The sequence below is a fragment of the Oncorhynchus mykiss genome, chromosome 1 (assembly GCF_057628025.1).
Source record: "Oncorhynchus mykiss isolate SJ-2025 chromosome 1, ASM5762802v1, whole genome shotgun sequence".
Lineage (NCBI taxonomy): Eukaryota > Metazoa > Chordata > Actinopteri > Salmoniformes > Salmonidae > Oncorhynchus > Oncorhynchus mykiss.
Window position 1 is genome coordinate 53,878,522 of NC_143022.1, and position 21,331 is coordinate 53,899,852.

At 41.6% G+C, this 21,331-nt stretch overlaps 1 protein-coding gene across 4 annotated transcripts; it reads left to right on the forward strand.

Moving 5' to 3' along the window:
• The first annotated feature begins 1,266 nt into the window (after positions 1 to 1,266).
• On the forward strand, positions 1,267 to 20,906 carry LOC110524629 (glucoside xylosyltransferase 1). Of its 4 annotated transcripts, none has more exons than XM_021604473.3 (8): positions 1,285 to 1,646; positions 5,456 to 5,536; positions 11,360 to 11,549; positions 11,747 to 11,878; positions 12,135 to 12,386; positions 14,525 to 14,648; positions 14,931 to 15,103; positions 17,759 to 20,906. In XM_021604473.3, the coding sequence occupies exons 1-8, from the start codon at positions 1,399 to 1,401 to the stop codon at positions 17,918 to 17,920; spliced, it is 1,362 nt and encodes a 453-aa protein (XP_021460148.3). In that variant the 5' UTR covers positions 1,285 to 1,398; the 3' UTR covers positions 17,921 to 20,906. The 4 variants fall into 4 exon arrangements, with proteins under 4 accessions (XP_021460159.3, XP_090089779.1, XP_021460148.3 ...); XM_090233645.1 differs by lacking the exon at positions 17,759 to 20,906 and adding an exon at positions 16,987 to 17,264; XM_021604484.3 differs by lacking the exon at positions 5,456 to 5,536 and having other exon boundaries at positions 1,267 to 1,646.
• Positions 20,907 to 21,331: the final 425 nt, after the last annotated feature.

Genomic DNA, 21,331 nt, shown 5'->3' on the forward strand with positions numbered 1-21,331 from the left:
GACACCCAGATACACACACATACTTTTGGCCATACTTTTTTTTGTGTGGACACCCCTTCAAATGAGTGGACTCGGCTATTTCAGCCACACCCGTTGCTGACGGGTGTATAAAGTCGAGCACACAGCCATGCAATCTCCATAGACAAGCATTGGCAGTAAAATGGCCCGTACTGAAGAACTCTGTGACTTTTAACGTGGCAACATCATAGGATGCCACCTTTCCGATAAGTCAGTTCGTAAAATGTTTGGCCTGCTAGAGCTGCCCTGGTTAACTGTAAGTGCTGCTATTGTGAAGTGGAAATGTCTAGGAGCAACAACTGCTCACCACGAAGAGGTAGGCCGCACAAGCTCACAGAACGGGCCCGCTGAGTGCTGAAGTGTGTAAAAATTGACTGTCCTTGGGTTGCAACACTCACTACTGAGTCCAAACTTCCTCTGGAAGCAAAGTCAGCACAAGAACTGTATGTCGGAAGCTTCAAGAAATGGGTTTCCATGTCCGAGCAGCCACACACAAACCTAAGATCACCATGCTCAATGCCAAGCTTTGGGTGGAGTTGTGTAAAGCTCGCCGCCATGGGACTCTGGAGCAGTAGAAACACTTTTTCTGGAAATCTAGGTTTGGCGGATGCCAGGAGAATGCTACCTGCCCGACTGCATAGTGCCAACTGTAAAGATTGGTGGAGGAGGAATTATGGTCTGGGCTGTTTTTCATGGTTCGGGCTAGGCCCCTTAGCTCCAGTGCAGGGAAATCTTAATGCTACAGCATACAATGACATTCTAGACGATTCTATGCTTCCAACTTCGTGGCAACAACTTTGAGATGAATTGGAGCGCCGACTGCGTGTCGGGCCAAATCGCCCAACATCAATGCCGACCTCACTAATGCTCTTGTGGCTGAACATCCTGACAGAAATGTTCCAACATCTAGTGGAAAGCCTTCCAAAAAGAGTGAAGGCTGTTATAGGAGCAAAGGGGGGACCAACTCCATATTCATGCCCATGATTTTGGAATGAGATGTTCTATGGGCCAGTGTCCACATACTTTTGACAGTGTGTGTATTAAATAATATCTGGAACAGTAATTAGGGATGTATTCATCACGCTGACTCTGTTGCAAAACGTTTGCAATAAACGGTTTACTCCAAACCGAAAACGTGTTTCAACGAAGACTACAGTTTCTATTGGACAAATGCAGGTAAGTCCCTCCGTTTCGTCCCGTTTGGTTAAACTGTAAACGATTTCCTTTGCAAGACGTAATGAATACACCCCTGTGCTTTGGTTTCTTGACAGAAGGTGGAGCTCAAAGTTGACGTAAACACAACCCTAGTTAGTCAATGTAAATCCATATCTGAAAGAATGTTACGGTAGCACGGTTAAGTGCATTTTTTTTATTCACAAAATGCGATGTTATCTTCATGCACTTCTACTGTGCATGGTCTTTGCTGTCTTTTCGGTGCTGTATGTTTTTAATCAACTACCGGTAGCCTCGTCTTTTGAGTCGCAATACGAAGACGGATGGACCGACAGAAGAACAAAAAAATCCAGTGGCAGGCAACCCCAATTTGGGGCCCAAGACACTAGGCACATAGTCAGGAATGGTGAAGGAGTGCCAAGCCTTTTTGCCCACCAAGAACATGACAGGACCAGGTAAAATAACAATTGATTAGCCAACAGCCAAGTAACTAGCTAACACGCTAAAGCTAGCCACACTTGTAAAATACTAGCCACAACTCTTCGCTAGCAGGATTACTAGCTAACGTTAGCTAACCAGCTAATCTGTTGACTTTACAGATAAAACATTGCCCCGTACCGTAAGGATGACGAAGTTAAACCACAGATCAATGAGCTAGTGGGTTAACTAACCAAAGTCATAATGCCATGGGGAGGATGTTGATCATCATTGCCTGCTATAAATCAATTAATTTGCTAATTCACAATTATCCACATTGCAATTTGTTTTGTCCACCCTGTTAGGTAACGTTACCTATCATTAGATGTCCTGCTTAGTTCAAGAAGATGGGTTCTTACCTAACTAGTTATCTATTTCTGCAAATATTAGAGAAACTCAAGTAGGTTGCTCGATAACCAAGTAGCTCTCTAATCTACCCCTATCATGATTCAATCACCATGGAACCAAAAGGCATTCAACTTGTTGTTCTGTCTTGTGTAAGGCATTGTCAGTGTCTTACTGGAATCCCTATTGTAGACTGCCTCCTGATGTTTGTGGAATGAACTGATTATTGGGACCTATGTATACATGGCTGGGGCAACCCCTTGAAAGGCAATCAGTGGCCACTTTACTCATTTTAAAACCTGGCAGTAGCTGTGCTTGGGTAAAATCACTGGGGAAGCCAAGCCAGAAAAAAAAGCCATGTTACAACCTAGTTGTGGTGTTTGCTCTATAACCTGTTAGTTTATATGCCTTGAAACCGTGATATATAAAGGACGAGACAATAAGACAGTGGCAGAATAAATGTTGTTTCATAACAAAACCGGTGAGCGAGCTCTGTCCGGCAAAGTCCACAAACCATATTGCATGTAACAAACAGTTATGTTACGTACAGCAAGTTAATGTTTTTAACATTTTTGGACTACTAAACAACTGAGTTAGAAACACGAAGAGTAACTGCAAATCGCAAAGAAAACAGGAGCTGCACCGTTTCAACATCATCAAATCACCGATGCTTAGTCTAAAACTAAAAGATCAAAAATAATGTAGTCCAATCAATGTAAGCTAAATATGATTTGGCTGTCTATGGTTCTGATTTGTGTGTGTTGGTGCAAGTAGATCAACATTTTGACTCACCCTACTTTGACTCACCCTACTAAACTTTGGTGAGGGCTACAAAAATTCTAAACTCCTGAGGGGCTGCAGTTGCTTGTGGGAATCGTGAGGAACGCCAATGCCTTCCTCTTTCATGTTGACTAAACGGTCTATGACTTCGTCATACAGTACGCTTTTAGTTTTTGTCATAGGCTAGCGAGCAAGAATTTTATCCAGGTAGTCTAACTTCCTTTCATGGGCAACAATGTGCCAGCTAGTTTAGGAAAGGGCCTATTTTAGCTAGCAACAACACAACGAGATGCAACAATTGAAGTTTTTTCTGTAAATAACATTTTCCTCTCGGTGGGATTGGTGTGAAGCCAAATCCAAACTGGCTTCCCTCGACACCATTTCACAGTTGAGCACACAGTTTAGCTCAACGCTGATTGACTATTTTATACTTTTTAAAAAATGTATCAAGGGAGGCCAAATGCTCACTGGCTTCCCTTGCATTCAATTCTACATGCTGCAACAATGTCCTACTCTTTTTGACCAGACAGCATCAGATAGATGGGCTACACAAACAGAGACAGAGGGGCACTGTTTCGCTCGCTCTGACACTTTCTCCGGTGAGATACATTCAGCCTCTTGCAAATTAAAGAAAAATTATGAAACACAGTTGAAAGATGAATTTTTTTTTCTTCTTTTTTTTCTTGGTAAATGTTTTGGGGAAGCCTGGCTTCCCTTGACGTCCATGAATACACACCACTGCAACCTGGACCCAGTTTCCCAAAAGCATCTTAAGGCAAAGGCATCGTTAGGAAAGAGGAGTGGGAGACCCTGGTGCACAACTGAACAAGAGGACAAGTACATTAGTGTCACGTTTGAGAAACATACGCCTCACAAGTCCTCAATTGGCAGCTTCATTAAATAGTACCCGCAAAACACCAGTCTCAACGTCAACAGTAAAGAGGTGACTCTGGGATGCTGGCCTTCTAGGCAGAGTTGCAAAGAAAAATACATATCTCAGACTGGCCCCCCCAAAAATATTAAAATGGAACTCTGCCAAAAAGGCCAGCATCCCGGAGTCGCCTCTTTACTGTTGACGTTGAGACTGGTGTTTTGCGGGTACTATTTAACGTATCTGCCAGTTGAGGACTTGTGAGGCGTCTGTTTCTCTAACTAGACACTCTAATGTACTTGTCCTCTTGCTCAGTTGTGCACCCCACTCTTTCTATTTTGGTTAGAGCCAGTTTGCACTCTTCTGTGAAGGGAGTAGTACGCAGCGTTGTACGAGATCTTCATTTTCTTGGCAATGTCTCGCATGGAATAGCCTTCATTTCTCAGAACAAGAATAGACTAATGAATTCAGAAGAAAGTTCTGTTTCTCAACATTTTCAGCCTGTAATCAAACCCACAAATGTTGATGCTACAGATATTCAAATAGTCTAAAGAAGACCAGTTTTATTGCTTCTTTAATCAGAACAACAGTTTTCACCTGTTCAAACATTTGCAAAAGAGTTTTCTAATGAGCAATTAGCCTTTTAAAATGTTAACCTGGGATTAGCTAACACAACGTGCTTTTGGAACACAGGAGTGATGGTTGCTGAGAATGGGCCTCTGTACGCCTATGTAGATATTCCATTTTTAAAAATGCAGTTTCCACAATAGTCATTTACAACATTAACTATGTCTACACTGTATTTCTGATCTATGTTATTTTAATGGACAAAAAATGTGATATTTCAAAAACAAGGACATTTCTAAGTGACCCTAAACTTTTGAAAGGAAGTGTACCTGGCATTAAGCGGTTAGACTACATCTGAGCTGCGTCTATTTATATTAGGCCTATAGGCTACAACCATCAAAAAGCTCACAAATTACACTGTAGCCTAACCAATAACCTAAAGGTTACCATGTTAGGTCTATGCCAATGTCGCGTGACTTGGCACTTAATGTTTAATATCCGTACGCCTACTTGAAGCCCAATTCCTGCCTGCCGTTAGACTACAATGATTTGTTCAGCAATTGCAAAAACCATTGTCGTCATATTTTATTTTTAGGTCACTTTGATATTTTCTATAGCAACGAGGGAACGAGCGATTTGAATTTGGCTTTATTCATTCATTCTTGCTCCCAGTTTGCACACACACACTCAAATACAGAATTTACTAAAATCAAACATTGCATACAAAAGATCAGGAGAAAACAGAATACACGGCAAACATATCACAAAAACATGAATACATAATAGGCTATATTCTGGAGTCATTTTCAACACGTGACAGCTCCTGTAACGACACAGTTCTATTTAACTTTGTATCGAGTGCACAGCATGGTGTTTTGGGAAACGGGTGTGTCATTTTCGGCTCGTTTTTACGATGAATCATTAAAACATTTGTAAATTCCATCCATTCCATTTTCCATCGGGAAACCTGGCCTTGTAGTGTAGTCTACCACAGTAGGAGTCATAATACCCATTAAACCTAGCGGTCAAACAGAAATGGCTCCAATCATTTTTTCCACCATTCATTTGATCCATTGTGGATTTTTAGAAACACTTCAAAATAAGGGCTGTGTTTCGTTCGTTTTGAAAACCGTGTAAATCTCTGACAATGTGACTTTTTTTAAATACATATATTTGCCTGTATTTAACCCCCGAAATTGAAATGCTAATGTGGCTATCATACAGAACTACAAATGCCTGTCTCAAGCTTCACATCACTCACCAGGGCTATGATGATCTGGACGAGACTGACAAATCGAGGCAAAGGTAAGAATCTCTGGATGAACTATCTAATGTTAGCAAAAATTTAGTAATTCGTAAATTGGCTAAAGTTGTTTAGATGGACAATTCTGTTAACTGTCTTGAGCAAGTTTTTTTTTAAACGGAAAATGCCTGTTAGCTAGTTAGCAACCTTATCCTGGCTGGATGGCTACATTAGCCATTTTTGTCTAGCCATTTAAATGCTTGAGGAATTCTTAAATGATTTCTAGCTTTCTTTGGCCTTTTATAAATCCACAATCTAGCTGGCTAGTTAATTGAATTTGTCACAGGCGTTCTCCAATCAAGTTGTAGAAACATCTCAAGGATGATCAATGGAAACAGGATGCACCTGAGCTCAGTTTCGAGTCTCGTTAGTCATAGCAAAGGGTCTGAAGACGTATGTAAATAAAGTTATTTCTGTTTTGGTTTTTTCTTTTTGTCATTATAGATTATTGTGTGTAAATTGAATATATATATATATATATATTTTTTTTTTAATCAATTTTACAATAAGGCTGTAAGGGGTCTGAATACTTTCCGAATTCACTGTATGTCGCAAATAAAAGCCCTGGGTAGCGAGTTGCTACAATTTTAAGTCTGGAAGGTTAAAACCACCTTCAGGCCGTGTCTAGACTTGACAGTTCATGCAGCTTTAGTATTCTGATCATAGAGGTCTGATAATGGAATTCTGAGCGCGTCTTGCATCGACACCTACATTTAAATGTGTCTACGGTGTACACAGTGTCCGGATTCCCTTTTCCCCGCGCCATATTCAAATGCCTAGAATGCATTCAACAAATGGTGTAATAGGCTAAATGTGATAACACAACCACTGATGGCTGTAGGTAACTACTGTGGCAAACTAGCCAGCTAACCTCTGTAGCTAGCTAGCAAGCGATGCTAAAGGGATTGTAACTGGGTTAGCATTAGCTAACTGGCTAGCATTTGAGGCCAGCAAACACTTTCCTCCCACACTATGTCCTCCAACGTCACCCACTGTGCGCTTTCGGTAGGTAGCCTGATTTGCGTCCAGACAGGAGAAATCTGGTCTTCCTGATTTTAAACACAATCAGTCCACCAAGCAATTTTTTTTTGTGCGTCTAGACCCGTGTTTTCAATATGATCTTCGTATTCTGATAGCAGAAGTCGCATTGTAAGTGTCAAGTGTAGCAACTACTTCAGACTTCGGGAATATGTGCAGCATTTTTTATTTGTCTGTTATAACCGAGTATACCTTTGTTATTTTTTTATTTTAAAGAATGTCTTCGGTGAGGTAATTGGATTTGGCAGTCATGCCATTCTAAAGAGGTTTGTTCTACCTGTAAGATTTATGGGAAGATTATTCATGCAGCAAAAAAAGAAAGTCCTCTCACTGTCAACTGCGTTAATTTTCAACAAACTTAACATGTGTAAATATTTGTATGAACATAAGATTCAACAACTGAGACATAAACTGAACAAGTTCCACAGACAGGTGACTAACAGAAATAGAATAATGTCACCCTGAACAAGGGGGTAAATCAAAAGTAACAGTCAGTATCTGGTGTGGCCACCAGCTGCATTAAGTACTGCAGTGCATCTCCTCCTCATGAACTGCACCAGATTTGCCAGTTCTTGCTGTGAGATGTTACCCCACTCTTCCACCAAGGCACTTGCAAGTTCCCGGACATTTCTGGGGGGAATGGCCATAGCCCTCACCCTCTGATCCAACAGGTCCCAGACGTGCTCAATGGGATTGAGATCCGGGCTCTTCACTGGCCATGGCAGAACACTGACATTCCTGTCTTGCAGGAAATCGCGTTCAGAACGAGCAGTATGGCTGGTGGCATTGTCATACTGGAGGGTCATGTCAGGATGAGCCTGCAGGAAGTGTACCTGAGGGAGGAGGATGTCTTCCCTGTAACGCACAGCGTTGAGATTGCCTGCTATGACAACAAGCTCAGTCCGATGATGCTGTGACACACCGCCCCAGACCATGACGGACCCTCCACCTCCAAATCGATCCTGCTCCAGAGTACAGGCCTCGGTGTAATGCTCATTCCTTCAACGATAAACACGAATCTGACCATCACCCCTGATGAGACAAAACTGTGACTTGTCAGGGAAGAGCACTTTTTGCCAGTTCTGTCTGGTCCAGCGACGGTGGGTTTGTGCCCATAGGCAACGTTGTTGCCGGTGATGTCTGGTGAGGACCTGCCTTACAACAGGCCTACAAGCCCTCAGTCCAGCCTATTGCGGAAAGTCTGAGCACTGATGGAGGGATTGTGTGTCCCTGGTGTAACTCGGGCAGTTGTTGCCATCCTGTACCTGTCCCGCAGGTGATGTTCAGATGTACCAATCCTATGCAAGTGTTGTTACACGTGGTCTGCCACTGTGAGGACGATCAGCTGTCTGTCTCCCTGTAGCGCTGTCTTAGGTGTCTCACAGTATGGACATTGCAATTTATTGCCCTGGCCACATCTGCAGTCCTCATTCCTTGTTGCAGCGTGCCGGGACCCTGGGCATCTTTCTTTTGATGTTTTTCAAAGTCAGTAAAAATGCCTCTTTTAGTGTCCTAAGTTTTCATAACTGTGACCTTAATTCCTGCCGTCTGTAAGCTGTTAGTGTCTTAATGACCGTTCACAGGTGCATGATCATTAATTGTTTATTGTTCATTGAGCAAGCATGGGAAACAGTGTTTAAACCCTTTACAATGAAGATATGTGAAGTTATTAGGCTTTTACTAATTATCTTTGAAAGACAGGGTCCTGAAAAGGGAACATTTTATTTTTTTGCTGAATTTAGGATATAGTTGTCTTTATATATTTGTTTGTCACATATTAATCATCCTAAGTATTAAATATTTCTTGTGGTCCACTTTTTAGCTTTAGGACAATTTCTACAATATTTTTAGAAAATGTGTTATTTCATCTGGAAAGTTCAAAGTTTTTAAGTAGAAAAGGACATTGAAGATGGTCAAGCCTTTTTGGCATCAACATCCATTTTTGATAGATCTATATAGAGAGATATATATATTTTTTGCATATTGTATCAAACTGAAACTTGCTCTTGAATGGAATTCTATGGGAAAGCCGCTCATTCCTGGTACTTTTTTTCTGTGCAAATGTTTTAACAATATCGAATATTTATTCTTGGGTAATCTCTGTTTTTAGTGATTTATTTTTTGTCTGCTGATAATTGCTTCAAGGGTTGTTTAGATTAAACAATGTACCTACAAAAGGTTCTAACGATGCTTTTGGGAAACCGGATCCTGGTCTCAGTACGCCAACTCCTATGGTCAAACAGGGTGACAAACAGTGACCGTTAGTAGTTTGCAAGATAGCATAACAAATCAAATCAAGCTTTATTTATACAGCATGTTTTCGACATGGAATGCAAAAATAAAAATAAAAGCTGAAATATTTATTACACAACAAACATAAGATAAACTAAAGAGAACTAAAAATCAGGAAAATCAAAGCTAAAAATTGTGTTTGAAGATCTGTTTTAATTATGTCTACAGTTTCAGCCTCCCTCGGGTTCTCTGGCAGGCTATTCCAGAGGCTGGGTGCATAATACCTAAAGGCTGCCTCTCCATGCCTCTTGGTCCTAGGCACTGGTATTTTAACCAAAGCCCAGAGGACCTGAGGCACCCACTGGGTACATAACTTAAAAGCATGTCTGACATGTATTGGGGTACACAATCCTGGATTGATTTTAAAAACCAATAGAAGACTCTTTAAAAAAAAATATATATATATATATATATATATATATATATATTAATTATAAGACCTTAAAACCGGTGTAATGTGTGCTCTGGTCTCGGTCAGTACCCGTGCTGCAGCATTCTGTATGTTTTTTCAGTTGACCAACGGCTTTCCTGTGTAGACCAGACAGCAGAGCATTACAGCAGTCAAGCCTGTTTGTAATAAACGCACGGATGAGTCTCTGGATTAGCCCGAGAGAGAACCGGCCGCACCTTGGCAAAGTTCCTCAGGCGGTTAAAAAGCTATTTTGGTCACATTCCTGATGTGTGATTCAAGATTTTGTTCAGAATCTAAAACAACACCTAGGTGTTTTGCCTGCTGTTTTCTCTTTTTTTTATGGCCTGTGAATTAAAATTTGCAGCTAGATTCTCTCTCATTGCTTTGGCTCGAACAACAAGTACCTTGGTCTTGTCTTGATTTATCTGGAGGAAGTTGTGAGCCATCCCAAGTATTTAAATCCCCAAACAGTCTCATTTATCCGTGGTGCTAAAATCCTCCGGTCACACAGAAATGTAAAGTTGTGTATCGTTTGCGTAGCCGTGAAAATCAATGCAGTGCTTCCTGATAACGCTGCCAAGAGGTTACATATATAAACTGAACAGTACCGGACCTAAATCGAACAATGTGGAACGCCACATGTAATATGTAGTTTCTCTCTCTAAGTTATGTTCTCCAAAGTTTGACAAACTCTCGACCAGTTAAATGCGTCCTGGACTCATTTAGAACTGGACCGGAGAGGCCAACCCACCTCTCCAGTCTGTCCAGAAGGACATCATGGTTAACGGTGTTGAATGCAACTTTAACTAAGGCTGTCTATGTGCTGTGGTGTGGACAAAAAGCAGATTTGAAATGTTAAAAAAATTAAATGTTGCCACTTAAACAAATATTTTGTTTTGAATGCCAATTTCTCCAGAATTTTGCTTTATTTCTCCAGAATTTAGCTTAAGAATGAAAGGTGGGGGTTGCCCCAAAAAAATCTAGATTACTTTGGTTCAGAAGGGGTTTCACCATAGCAGTTTTTAGTGCAGTGGGGAAAGTGCCTGTGAACAATGAGTGATTTTAATAATAGCTTGCACTTCTTCAGATATACAATTAAAAACAGTCTTGATTAAGGTGGTGGGGATAGGATCGAGAAGGCAGGTAAGTTGTGATCTCACTTTCCTGAGAATGTCAACCAGGGAAAATAAATCCATAGTGCCTTTGTGTGGTAGTCTAGGGCACATATCATCATTCTTCTCACCAGGTTTTGCTTGAATGATACCCAACCTAATGTTGGTTATCTTATCTCTGAAATATGCTGCAAACTCATCACATTTAGATGAGGGAAGTCCACATAAATTTGTACCCTGGCAAAACTATCAGGCAGTCAATGGTCGAGGAGCACTCTCAAATTATTCAGATTTTTTTATAGTGATCGAGTTAGAAAAATGAGCTCGTCTGGCATGTCTTATTGCCATGAAATATCATAAAGGACCTGCAACTTTGATTTTCTCAAGTTCAAGTTCCGCTCTGCCTTCCTGCAATTTCTCTTTTTAATTGATTATAGTTTCCTCCACTCATCCAAGGGGCTCTCCATTTGGATGAGGCCCTTTTCAGCTTTACTGGAGCTATGGCATCAATGGTTGCCCTTTAATTTGCTATTAAAGTGATCAACTAAATCATCACAAGAGGAAGGCAGAATAGGTGCAGTATTGTTCATACACTCAATAAAATCTGTAGCAACATCAGAGGTAAGATAGTGTTTCTTAATAATGCGTTCAGTATTACCCTGTGCAATAGGCAACAAGGTAGTAAAAGAATACACAGTGGTGATCAGATAAAGCAACTTCAACATTAGAGGATATGTCAATAGAAAGCCCCTTGGTAATAACCAGGTCCAGAGTATGGGTAGGCCCAGTAACATGTTGGATAAAGTTCAAAGAGCTCAAAAGATTAATATGTTGTGAATTCCCACCATCCAATACTTACCACAATCCAATGCTTTTAAATCCATGACGGGGACTGTGCAAGTGGTGCCCTTCTTCTAAAGTGCCCTAAGATGCTGCCCTCCTCCCTTTTTTTTAATCTCTTACTATCTCAGGGAGAAGCCAGCCTCCGCCAGCATCCAGGAGGCCACTAAAGATGAGCGGCTCCATCTGGCTGTAGTGGCCTGTGGTCCCAGACTAGAGGAGACTCTCACCATGTTAAAGTCTGCGCTCCTCTTCAGCGCCAAACCGCTACACTTTCACATTTTCGCAGAGGACCATCTGCATGGCAGCTTTGGAGAGTCTGTAAGTATGAAGAACAGGAATTAGTGGCAGGATGAATTTTGGTACTAAGTGATATGGCCCTAGCAGTTAAGAGGATGGAACTAGAAGAAGAAGAGAGAAGCTGTTGAATTAGATGTCTGTACCTGTGCCGGTGTGTGGTTGTCTCTGTCAAAGCGATCCTGTTCACTTGTGTCTGTTCCCTGTGTATTTTCCCTCAGCTGGACTTGTGGCCCAGTGACTTCCAGACCAGGTTTAACTACACCATGTACCCCATCACCTTCCCCAGTGAGAACGCCAAGGAGTGGAAGAAACTCTTCAAACCCTGTGCTTCTCAAAGGCTCTTCCTTCCGGTGAGTCCTCAGGGTTTGATGAGACTGGCCATAATAAAAAAACTCAATTAAACTGTTCAGTGTCCCCCTTGCTGAGAACAATACACGTTTGTTCATGAGATATTGGACCCAGATTAAGCCCATTCCTGGACCTCAACAACTTTCATTGAAGATTCTCCATTTGAAATCTGGGTCAGGGAATCAGGAAAATGGCGTGCTGTCAGAGTAATGTGTGTAATGTTTGATTATGTTCTTTTTTTTTTTGTCTCCTCTCCAGTTGATCCTAAAAGACGTAGACTCTCTGCTGTACGTGGACACCGATATCTTGTTCCTTCAGCCTGTAGAGGAGATCTGGTCCCTGCTCTCCCTCTTCAACTCCACCCATCTGGCAGCCATGGCCCCTGAGCATGAGGAGCCACGCATCGCCTGGTACAACCGCTTCGCACGTCACCCTTACTATGGAAAGACCGGGGTCAACTCTGGCGTCATGCTCATGAACATGACCCGGATAAGAGAGAAATACTTCAAGGTGATTGTGTCAGTGAGAATGAGCGTATTTGTGTATAGGTGTATATGCTTGAGAAGAGGTTGTCAGGATCTCTTGAACTTTCTCAGCTTATTTTTTTGTATGTTCTGTTAAAGCATTTTGTGTGTAGAAAGGCCAAACTGTTGAAGGTACAGTAGCAGTCAAAAGTTTGGACACCTACTCATTCAAGACATTTATTTATTTTTACTATTTTCTACATTGTAGAATAATAGTGAATACATCAACACTATTAAATAACACATGGAATCATGTAGTAACCAAAAAAGTATTTAACAAATCAGATTCTTCAAAGTAGCCACCCTTTGCCTTGATGACAGCTTTGCACACTCTGGGCATTCTCTCAACCAGCTTCATGAGGTCATGAGTCACCTGGAATGCATTTCAATTAACAGGTGTGCCTTTTAAAAAGTTTATTTGTGGATTTTCCTCAATGCGTTTGAGCCAATCAGTTGTGTTGTGACAAGGTAGGCGTGATATACAGAAGATAGCCAGCCGTATTTGGTAAAAAAAATAAAAATCCATATAATGGCAAGAACAGCTCAAATAAGCAGAGAGAAACAACAATTCATCATTACTTTAAGACATGAAGGTCAGTCAATACGGAAAATTTCAACAACAAAAAAAGTGCTGTTGCAAAAACCATCAAGCCCTATGATGAAATTGGCTCTCATGAGGACCGCCACAGGAAAGGAAGACCCAGAATTACCTCTGCTGCAGAGGATAAGTCCATTAGAGTTACAAGCCTCAGAAATTGCAGACAAAATAAATGCTTCACGGAGTTCAAGTAACAGACACATCTCAACATCAACTCTTCAGAGGAGACTGTGTGAATCAGGTCTTCATGGTCAAATTGCTGCAAAGAAACCACTACTAAAGGACACCATTAAGGAAAAGAGATAGGGCCCAAGCCGGCTTGGGCCAAGAAACACGAGCAATGGGCGTTTAGACCAGTGGATGGTCTGAGTCCAAATTTGAGATTTTTGGTTCCAACCGCTGTGTCACACAGTAGGTGAACGGATGATCTCCGCATGTGTGGTTCCCACCGTAAAAGGAGGCGTGATGGTGTGGGGGTACTTTTCTGGTGACACTGTCAGTGCTTTTATTTAGAATTCAAGCCACACTTAACCAGCATGGCTACCACAGCGTTCTGCAGTGATACGCCATCCCATCTGGGTTGTGCTTAGTGGGACTATCATTTGTTTTTCAACAGGACAATGACCTAACACACCTCCAGGCTGTGTAAGGGCTATTTGACCAAGAAGTAGCGTGATGGAGCTTTGCATTAGATGACCTGGCCTCCTCAATCACCCAACCTCAACCTAAATGAGATGGTTTGAGATGAGTTGGACCACAGAGGAAAAGCAGCCTACAAGTGCTCAACATGTGTGGGAACTCGCATCAAGACTGATTCCAGGTGAAGCTGGTTGAGAGAATCCCAGAAGTGTGCAAAGCTGTCATCAAGGCAGAGGGTGGCTACTTTGAAGAATCAAAAATGTATTTAACACTTTTTTGGTTACTACCTGATTCCATGTGTTACTTCATAGTTTTGATGTCTTAGCTATTATTCTACAATGTATAAAATAGTACAAATAAACTCTTGAATGAGTAGGTGTGTCTAAACTTTTGACTGGTACTGTCATTTGTAAATGATCGTAGTTGTGTTCTTCAATTTGTAATGTTGGCTAAGGCATTTTCTGTAAGTCTTCTGCACCCCCATTATTGACCAGAGGAGGTCACTGTTGCCATTCTTCTGCGTAGCTCATCAGCTGTGGCTCACCAACTGTGTACTGTAGGGTTTCCCAAACTCAACTCGGCCTTTGGGACCCCTATCAGCTAATCATCAAGCTTTGAATGAGCTGTGTAGGGTTAAGGCAAGAACCAAAATCACTTGGCGTCCTCAGGACCAAGTTTGGGAAACGCTGGTGTACTGTTATAAACATATTGCCATGCCTCAGACACAGAAAGGATGAAATAATTTATTAATTGTTTGGTGTCAGTCAGGAGTTTGGCTGTTTTTTTAGTTTTCATTTATATTGTGTCACATTACCCAGAATGAATGTGGTTCACACTGTCATTTAACATATTTTTGGTTCTTTCTTTACTATGACTTGTCGTGACAGAATGACATGACGTCAGTCCCCCTCAAATGGGTGGAGCTGCTGATGCCACTTCTCCAGAAATATAAACTCAACATCACCTGGGGAGACCAGGACCTGCTCAACATCATATTCCATCATAACCCAGGTGAAACTCATCTTCATTAGGTCCCACCGCCTCAAATACCGTTGTGCAACCAAAACAAAAATGTGCATTTCTTATTGGACAGCTAGTACTTCCATGTTTCTGATCTTTTTATTTAGTTTAATTCAAGTGAACATGACCCAGACAGACACATTGCTTTATTGTTGAAACAATCTATTCTTCTTCCTCTAGAGGAATAACTGTGTTTCTGTAAGTATACAACTCACGCAATGGTGTAACAGAAACCCTCAGCTACCTCTCTCCCTCCTGTATTCCCTTGTGCAGAGAGCCTGTATGTGTTCCCGTGCCAATGGAACTACCGTCCAGACCACTGTATCTACGGCAGCAACTGTCTCGAGGCCGAACAAGAGGGCGTCTTCATTCTCCACGGAAATCGAGGTGTTTACCATGACGACAAGCAGCCAGCGTTCCGGGCCGTCTATGAAGCCATCCAGAAGGTAACGACATCCTCAGCTATGCCTGTAACCTGGGAATTCAGACGGGGGGGGGGGGGGGGGGGGGGGGATATTGAAGTAAAGAACATCAGGATGTGCTTCCTGATGCATTTAACTAAACTCAGCAAAAAAAGAAACGTCATCTCCCTGTCAACTGCGTTTATTTTCAGCAAACTTGACATGTGTAAATATTTGTATGAGCATAACATTAAACAACTGAGACATAAACTGAACAAGTTCCACTGGCATGTGACTAACAGAAGTGGAGTAATATGTCCCTGAACAAGGTGGGTCAAAATCAAAAGTAACAGTCAGTATCTGGTGTGGCCACCAGCTGCATTAAGTACTGCAGTACATCTCCTCATGGACTGCACCAGATTTGCCAGTTATTGCTGTGAGATGTTACCCCGCTCTTCCACCAAGGCACCTGCAAGTTACTGGACATTTCTGGGGGGGGAATGGCCCTAGCCCTCCATCCCCGATCCAACAGGTCCCAGACATGCTCAATGGGATTGAGAGCCGGGCTCTTCGCTGGCCATGGCAGAACACTGACATTCCTGTCATGCAGGAAATCACGCACAGAACGAGCAGTATGGCTGGTGGCATTGTCATGCTGGAGGGTCATGTCAGGATGAGCCTGCAGGAAGGGTACCGCATGAGGGGAGGAGGATGTCTTCCCTGTAACGCACAGCGTTGAGATCAGTCGGGCTGTTTGTCAAATACCCTTAGTGTGGGAGTTAACATTTCCTCTCCTGTCTTTCTGTCCTCTAGGCCCAGTGCTGTCAAACATGATTTTCCTGTCTTTATATACATTTCCACACTGAGGTTGAAATACTACTGTGAAATTGGGAAAGTTAATAATAAATTTTTTGTGTATGAGCTGTTTGAAAAGACTGCCTGAAGTTTCATCCTGATTTGGTGCGATAGAGTTTTGGCCTGCCTGGTGCCATCACCAGGCTGTAGCCAATAGACCAATAAGAAATAGTTCCGAACCCCTCTGCCAATAACGGCTAGTTTTCACTCAAAATTTCTGGCTTGAGATATAGCTTCTTAAATAAGCTATTTTTGTTTGTTTTCATTAAAATGGTCCAAAAGAAGAATTACAGCAAGGTACTTTAATTGTTACCCCAAAAAAATTTGAAATTGAGATAAAAAGTGCTGCGTTGGACCTTTTTTAATGAACAACCTATCCTCTTAACATTTGCTCGATTACATCATCAGGGCACTCCGGGCCATTGCTTTTTATTTGGTGGACTTCCATCCATCCAGATGAAAATGCTAAATTGATAGTCCCCTTTAACTTCTCTGTAATTCTGCCTCCGCTCTCCCAAAGCCAGGCTAATCCCTACCTACCTACTAACCAGACCTGCGTCCACCCACCGATCACTCCTAGTACTGGCATTTTTCGAGCAGGTTTCCCTAACTGGCAGTCCATGGGGGATTTTTATTTATCCCCAAAGTTTTCTGAGCAAAAACAAAATTACATAAAATAATGTAAAAACACCAGCAAATCAGCTCCATGTGATTCTAATTGATTATAATAATACACACACACACACACACACACACACAAAAGAGCATACACACAGCACACACTCACTCCTACAGCGGGGATGCCCAGGTGCATTCTAACCCAGAGTCCACTCACAAACAACTGAGAAGGAAATAGTTTGTTATTGAAACTTGCTGTGTGTTAACTTAAGCCAATAGTGCTCTTTAGGTTGAGAATTATTTATCCGTTTTCTTATAGTTGAAGCTGTGTTTTAGTATTTAACCAGCCTTTCAACAGCTTGTGTTCCGTCTGTTGAGCATTTGGAAGAAGCTCTTACCAATTCTTCCTTTGCTGCCGCTCTGTCTTTCATTCTCTTCCTTTACACCTCTTTCAGTTTCCTCTCTCCCTGCTCCCCCATTCCCTCCCCTCCCAGTCCTTTGAGGACAGCAGGCCTGAAGCCCATACTGTAGCAGGCATTTCTGGAGAACACTCTCATTCTCAGCACACAAAGAACTCAGTCAGTGTCTCTCCCTAGACGACCTATCCCAGCTTGCACTGAGGCTGCTTGGCAATAAACCCGGGCTCACCATTACTGATATGAGCCAAATCCACAGAAGAGTTGTAAAAAGGTTAGTGCTGATGATGCTATGTTGAGACACAATGATGGGATGTTGTGGACAAGGAACACGAAACACACACACACACACACACACGCACACCAAGAAGACCGCCATCACCACCCAACAGCATCCACATAAAAATCAATAAGAGACAGTTGATGCTGCTTTATGGCCTGCTGTTGTGTATGATAGATGATAAAGCAAGTGTGTGTGCATCCTTTGAGTGACCTAATGCTTAGCCAAACTGGGTTCCAATGAGCCCTCGTAAAAAGGTAATTTCCTCTCTACTGTGCCTGCTGTAAAAGTGCAGCTCACCCACGGAACGTAAAAAAGCTTGATTCTTTATTCATGGCTATGACTGAAGAGATTGGGTCTGCAGTGACTGAGAGATGAGGCGGAGATGCCGTGATGAGTAACCGAAGCGAGGGTCGAAGCCTGATCTTTTGGGGGCAATTTGTGGTCATCCAGAGTTGACCTCAGCAGTGCTACCACTAGACCAAATTCCTGCACTGACATGTAATATACATTTTGTTTTCTTCTCCACAGTACACATTTGGGGACAACCTAGTCCAGTCCCTACTCCTCCCCCTGGAGGCAAATCTTCAGGAGACCAAACACACCTACTGTGGAAGAGCCAGCCACATGTTTACTAAGAGGTTAAAACGGAGCATCAGCATACTTCAACAGGAAACCATAGAGGGAAGGTGACGTATACCACTAGACTACCACTCTCCTACTACCATCGATGGCTGACTGACACTCTGTGGCACACCTCGAAACTATGCCCCCAGGAGTACAGGGAAGAGCATGCATTACTGGCATGTGTATATGATCCCAGGCGGGATTTAGCCCACGCTCTTTCCTCAACCGTCTATGCCCAAAGTTAGATGAATCCGTCTTCTGTTTACAAACGGGCAACAGCTACCGGCGCGTCGACACTGCTCCAAAGACAATTTCGAGGGGAAGATGATCAGTGTAACACCGTGTCTGTTTTCCTGTGGAGCTGTTGTTCCTCAAAAAACTTTGTCCCGTGAACGTGATAATCATCAGGTTAGGTAACTGCAGTCAAAACGTGTGGGAAAGCGCTGAAATTAAATCTCTTTGCCCTCTACAGAATTGGACATTTCTATCATCTGAGTGCAAAAATGGTACACTTCACAATCGGGTTGCTGTATGTTTTTCACCTGTGATGAGAATGTCAGTCTGACGATCGCATTGCAATCCTCAGAAGTATTCAAGGAAGAGAACCCATCACGGTTCTTTATATGCCCCGCATGATCCAAAAGTATATATTTTATTTAAAGTATATGTTAATGTTATATCAATTAGATTTAAATGTTAGAATTAAATTGAAATTATACACCTGCAGTGTCATGAAGAATGACAACACACCGGTTAAAGTTTGTCATAACTATTCCATGAATGCAGTTTCATTGGTACAAAACTTGATTGTAAACAAATGCTAAAGGGAAGTATTTTGAGGTTTAGAATCTGAGGATATCAATATTGGTGTTATACAGTGCATTCGGAAAGTATTCAGACACCTTGACCTTTTTCACATTTTGTTACGTTACAACCTTATTCTAAAATGGATTCAATTGTTTTTTTCCTCCCTCATCAATCTACACACAATACCCCATAATGAGAGAGCAGGTTTTTAGGTTTTTGGGGGGCAAATTTATAAAATAAATCTAACTGAAATCACATTTACATAAGTATTGAAGCCCTTTATTCAGTAGTTTCTTGAAACACCTTTGGCAGCGATTACAGCCTTGACTTCTTGGGTATGACACTACAAGCTTGGCACACCTGTATTTCTTGAGTTTCTCCCATTCTTCTCTGCAGATCCTTTCAAGCTCTGTCAGGTTGGATGGGGAGCATCACTGCACAGATATTTTCAGGTCTCTCCAGAGATGTTAGATCATGTTCAAGTCCGTACTCTGGCTGGGCAACTCAAGAACATTCAGAAACTTGTCCCAAAACCACTCCTGCGTTGTCTTGGCTGTGTTCTTAGGGTCGTTGTCCTGTTGGAAGGTGAATCTCAGGTCCTGAGCGCTCTGGAGCAGATTTTCATCAGTTATCTCTCTGTACTTTTCTCTGTTCATCTTTCCCTCGATCTTGACCAGTCTCCCAGTCCCTGCCGCTGAAAAACATCCCCACAGCATGATGCTGCCACCACCATGCTTCACCGTAGGGATGGTGCCAGGTTTCCTCCAGATGTAATGCTTGGGAGTCAGGCTAAAGAGTTCAATCTTGGTTTCATTAGTCCAGAGAATCGTATTTTTCATTGTCTGAGAGTCCTTTAGGTGCCTTTTGGCAAACTCCAAGTGGGCTGTCATGTGCTTTTTACTGAGGAGTGGCTTCTGTATGGCCACTACCATAAAGGCCTGATTGGTGGAGTCCTGCAGAGATGGTTATCCTTCTGGAAGTTTCTACCATCTCCGGCGAGGAACTCTGGAGCTCTGTCAGAGTGACCATCGGGATCTTTGCCACCTCCCTGACTAAGAACCTTCTCCCCCGATTGCTCAGTTTGGCCGGTGGTTCCAAACTTCTTCCATTTAAGAATGTGTGAGGCCGTTGTATTCTTGGAGACCTTCAATGCTGAAGACATTTTTTGGTACCCTTTCCCAGATATTTTTCGACACATTCCTCTCGGAGCTCTACGGACTATTCCTTCAACCTCATGGCTTGGTTTTTGCTCTGACATGCACTGCCAACTGTGGGACCTTATATAGACTGGTGTGTGCCTTTCCAAATATTGTCCAATCAATTGAATTTACCACAGGTGGACTCCAATCAAGTTGTAGAAACATAAGAAAGGATGATCAACGGGAAAATAAAAAAAAAGACCTGTTTTTGCTTTGTCATTATGGGGTATTGTGTGTAGATTGAAGATGTATTCATTCAAGTTTAGAATAAGGCTGTAACGTAACAAAATGTCAAAGGGGAAGGCGTCTGAATACTTTACGAATGCACTGTAAATGAGATTACATCTATCAACAGAATGCACTTTTAATGTCTGCCATATTATAACTCCATAATGATTATAACTACTGAGTAAATGATCCAAGAATACGTCCATAGTCTCCATGTAAACATAGATAGAATTCTATAATAGCCATTAATCAATATTTGTGTGGAATTAGGCATGAAGGTTTACTAAGGAGATTTAATCATAACATGTTTGGTTTTAGCTAAAGTTGACATGCGATATAGGTTGTTATGCTCTGTGCATTGAACTTATCCCCCAGGTTTATGCTGTATCTGAAAAGTACGTACTGTACTTCATTATAACTTAATTTAATGTTTTTGGATTCACATGTGAATCTTATAGGTCGTATAGGTACGAAAGAAGCAAACATACAATCAACTGAAAATACCTTTTTTTTAATATGTATTGAATAAATTTTAAATAACATACATTTTCTCCAATTGTACATTGACTTAACACAACCAAACTGTATTAAGTGATTTTTTTTTGTCACTCTTTCCCTCCATTTCTAACTAATGCTAAAACCAGATTTTTCACTACTGATTGTACAGATCATGGGTTACGTCTTAAAATATCAATGTTAAAATCTGACCGTGCATGACATGTTTTACTGAGTATACCCAATCTATGGTAAAACAAGTTTGTTCATTGTGATGTCATAGCCATATATTGTTTATAATAAATATTACACCTTGTTGTGAACTTGGTTGTGCTGCTTGACCGACAGTAAATGTGCAATATTTCATATATAAAAGGGTACAATCGATAGAACAGTGTTGGTGGAATTAAGCAGAATTAAGCAGACATGGTATTTTTGTTAATTAAGTCTACCTCAAAGTTGATATCATGTGTATAGGCTGCAATCATATGGAGTATATACAGTGGAAAGAAAAAGTATGTGAACCCTTTGGAATTATCAGGATTTCTGTAAAAAATTGGTCATATAATTTGATCTGATCGTCATCTAAGTCACAACAATAGACACAGTCTGCTTAAACTAATAACACCCAAACAATTATGGGTTTTCAGGTCTTTTTATTGAACACCTTATAAACATTTACAGTGCAGGGTGGGAAAAGTATGTGAACCCTTGGGTTTAATAACTGGTTGACCCTCCTTTGGCGGCA

What these genes read in the sequence shown, in the direction of transcription:
- LOC110524629 (XM_021604473.3), top strand. Translation starts at nt 1,399, where the DNA reads ATGCGATGTTATCTTCATGCACTTCTACTGTGCATGGTCTTTGCTGTC. An exon ending in CATATTCCATCATAACCCAG is followed by an intron (nt 14,649 to 14,930) that starts GTGAAACTCATC and finishes TCCCTTGTGCAG; the next exon opens with AGAGCCTGTATGTGTTCCCG. An exon ending in TCTATGAAGCCATCCAGAAG is followed by an intron (nt 15,104 to 17,758) that starts GTAACGACATCC and finishes TCTTCTCCACAG; the next exon opens with TACACATTTGGGGACAACCT.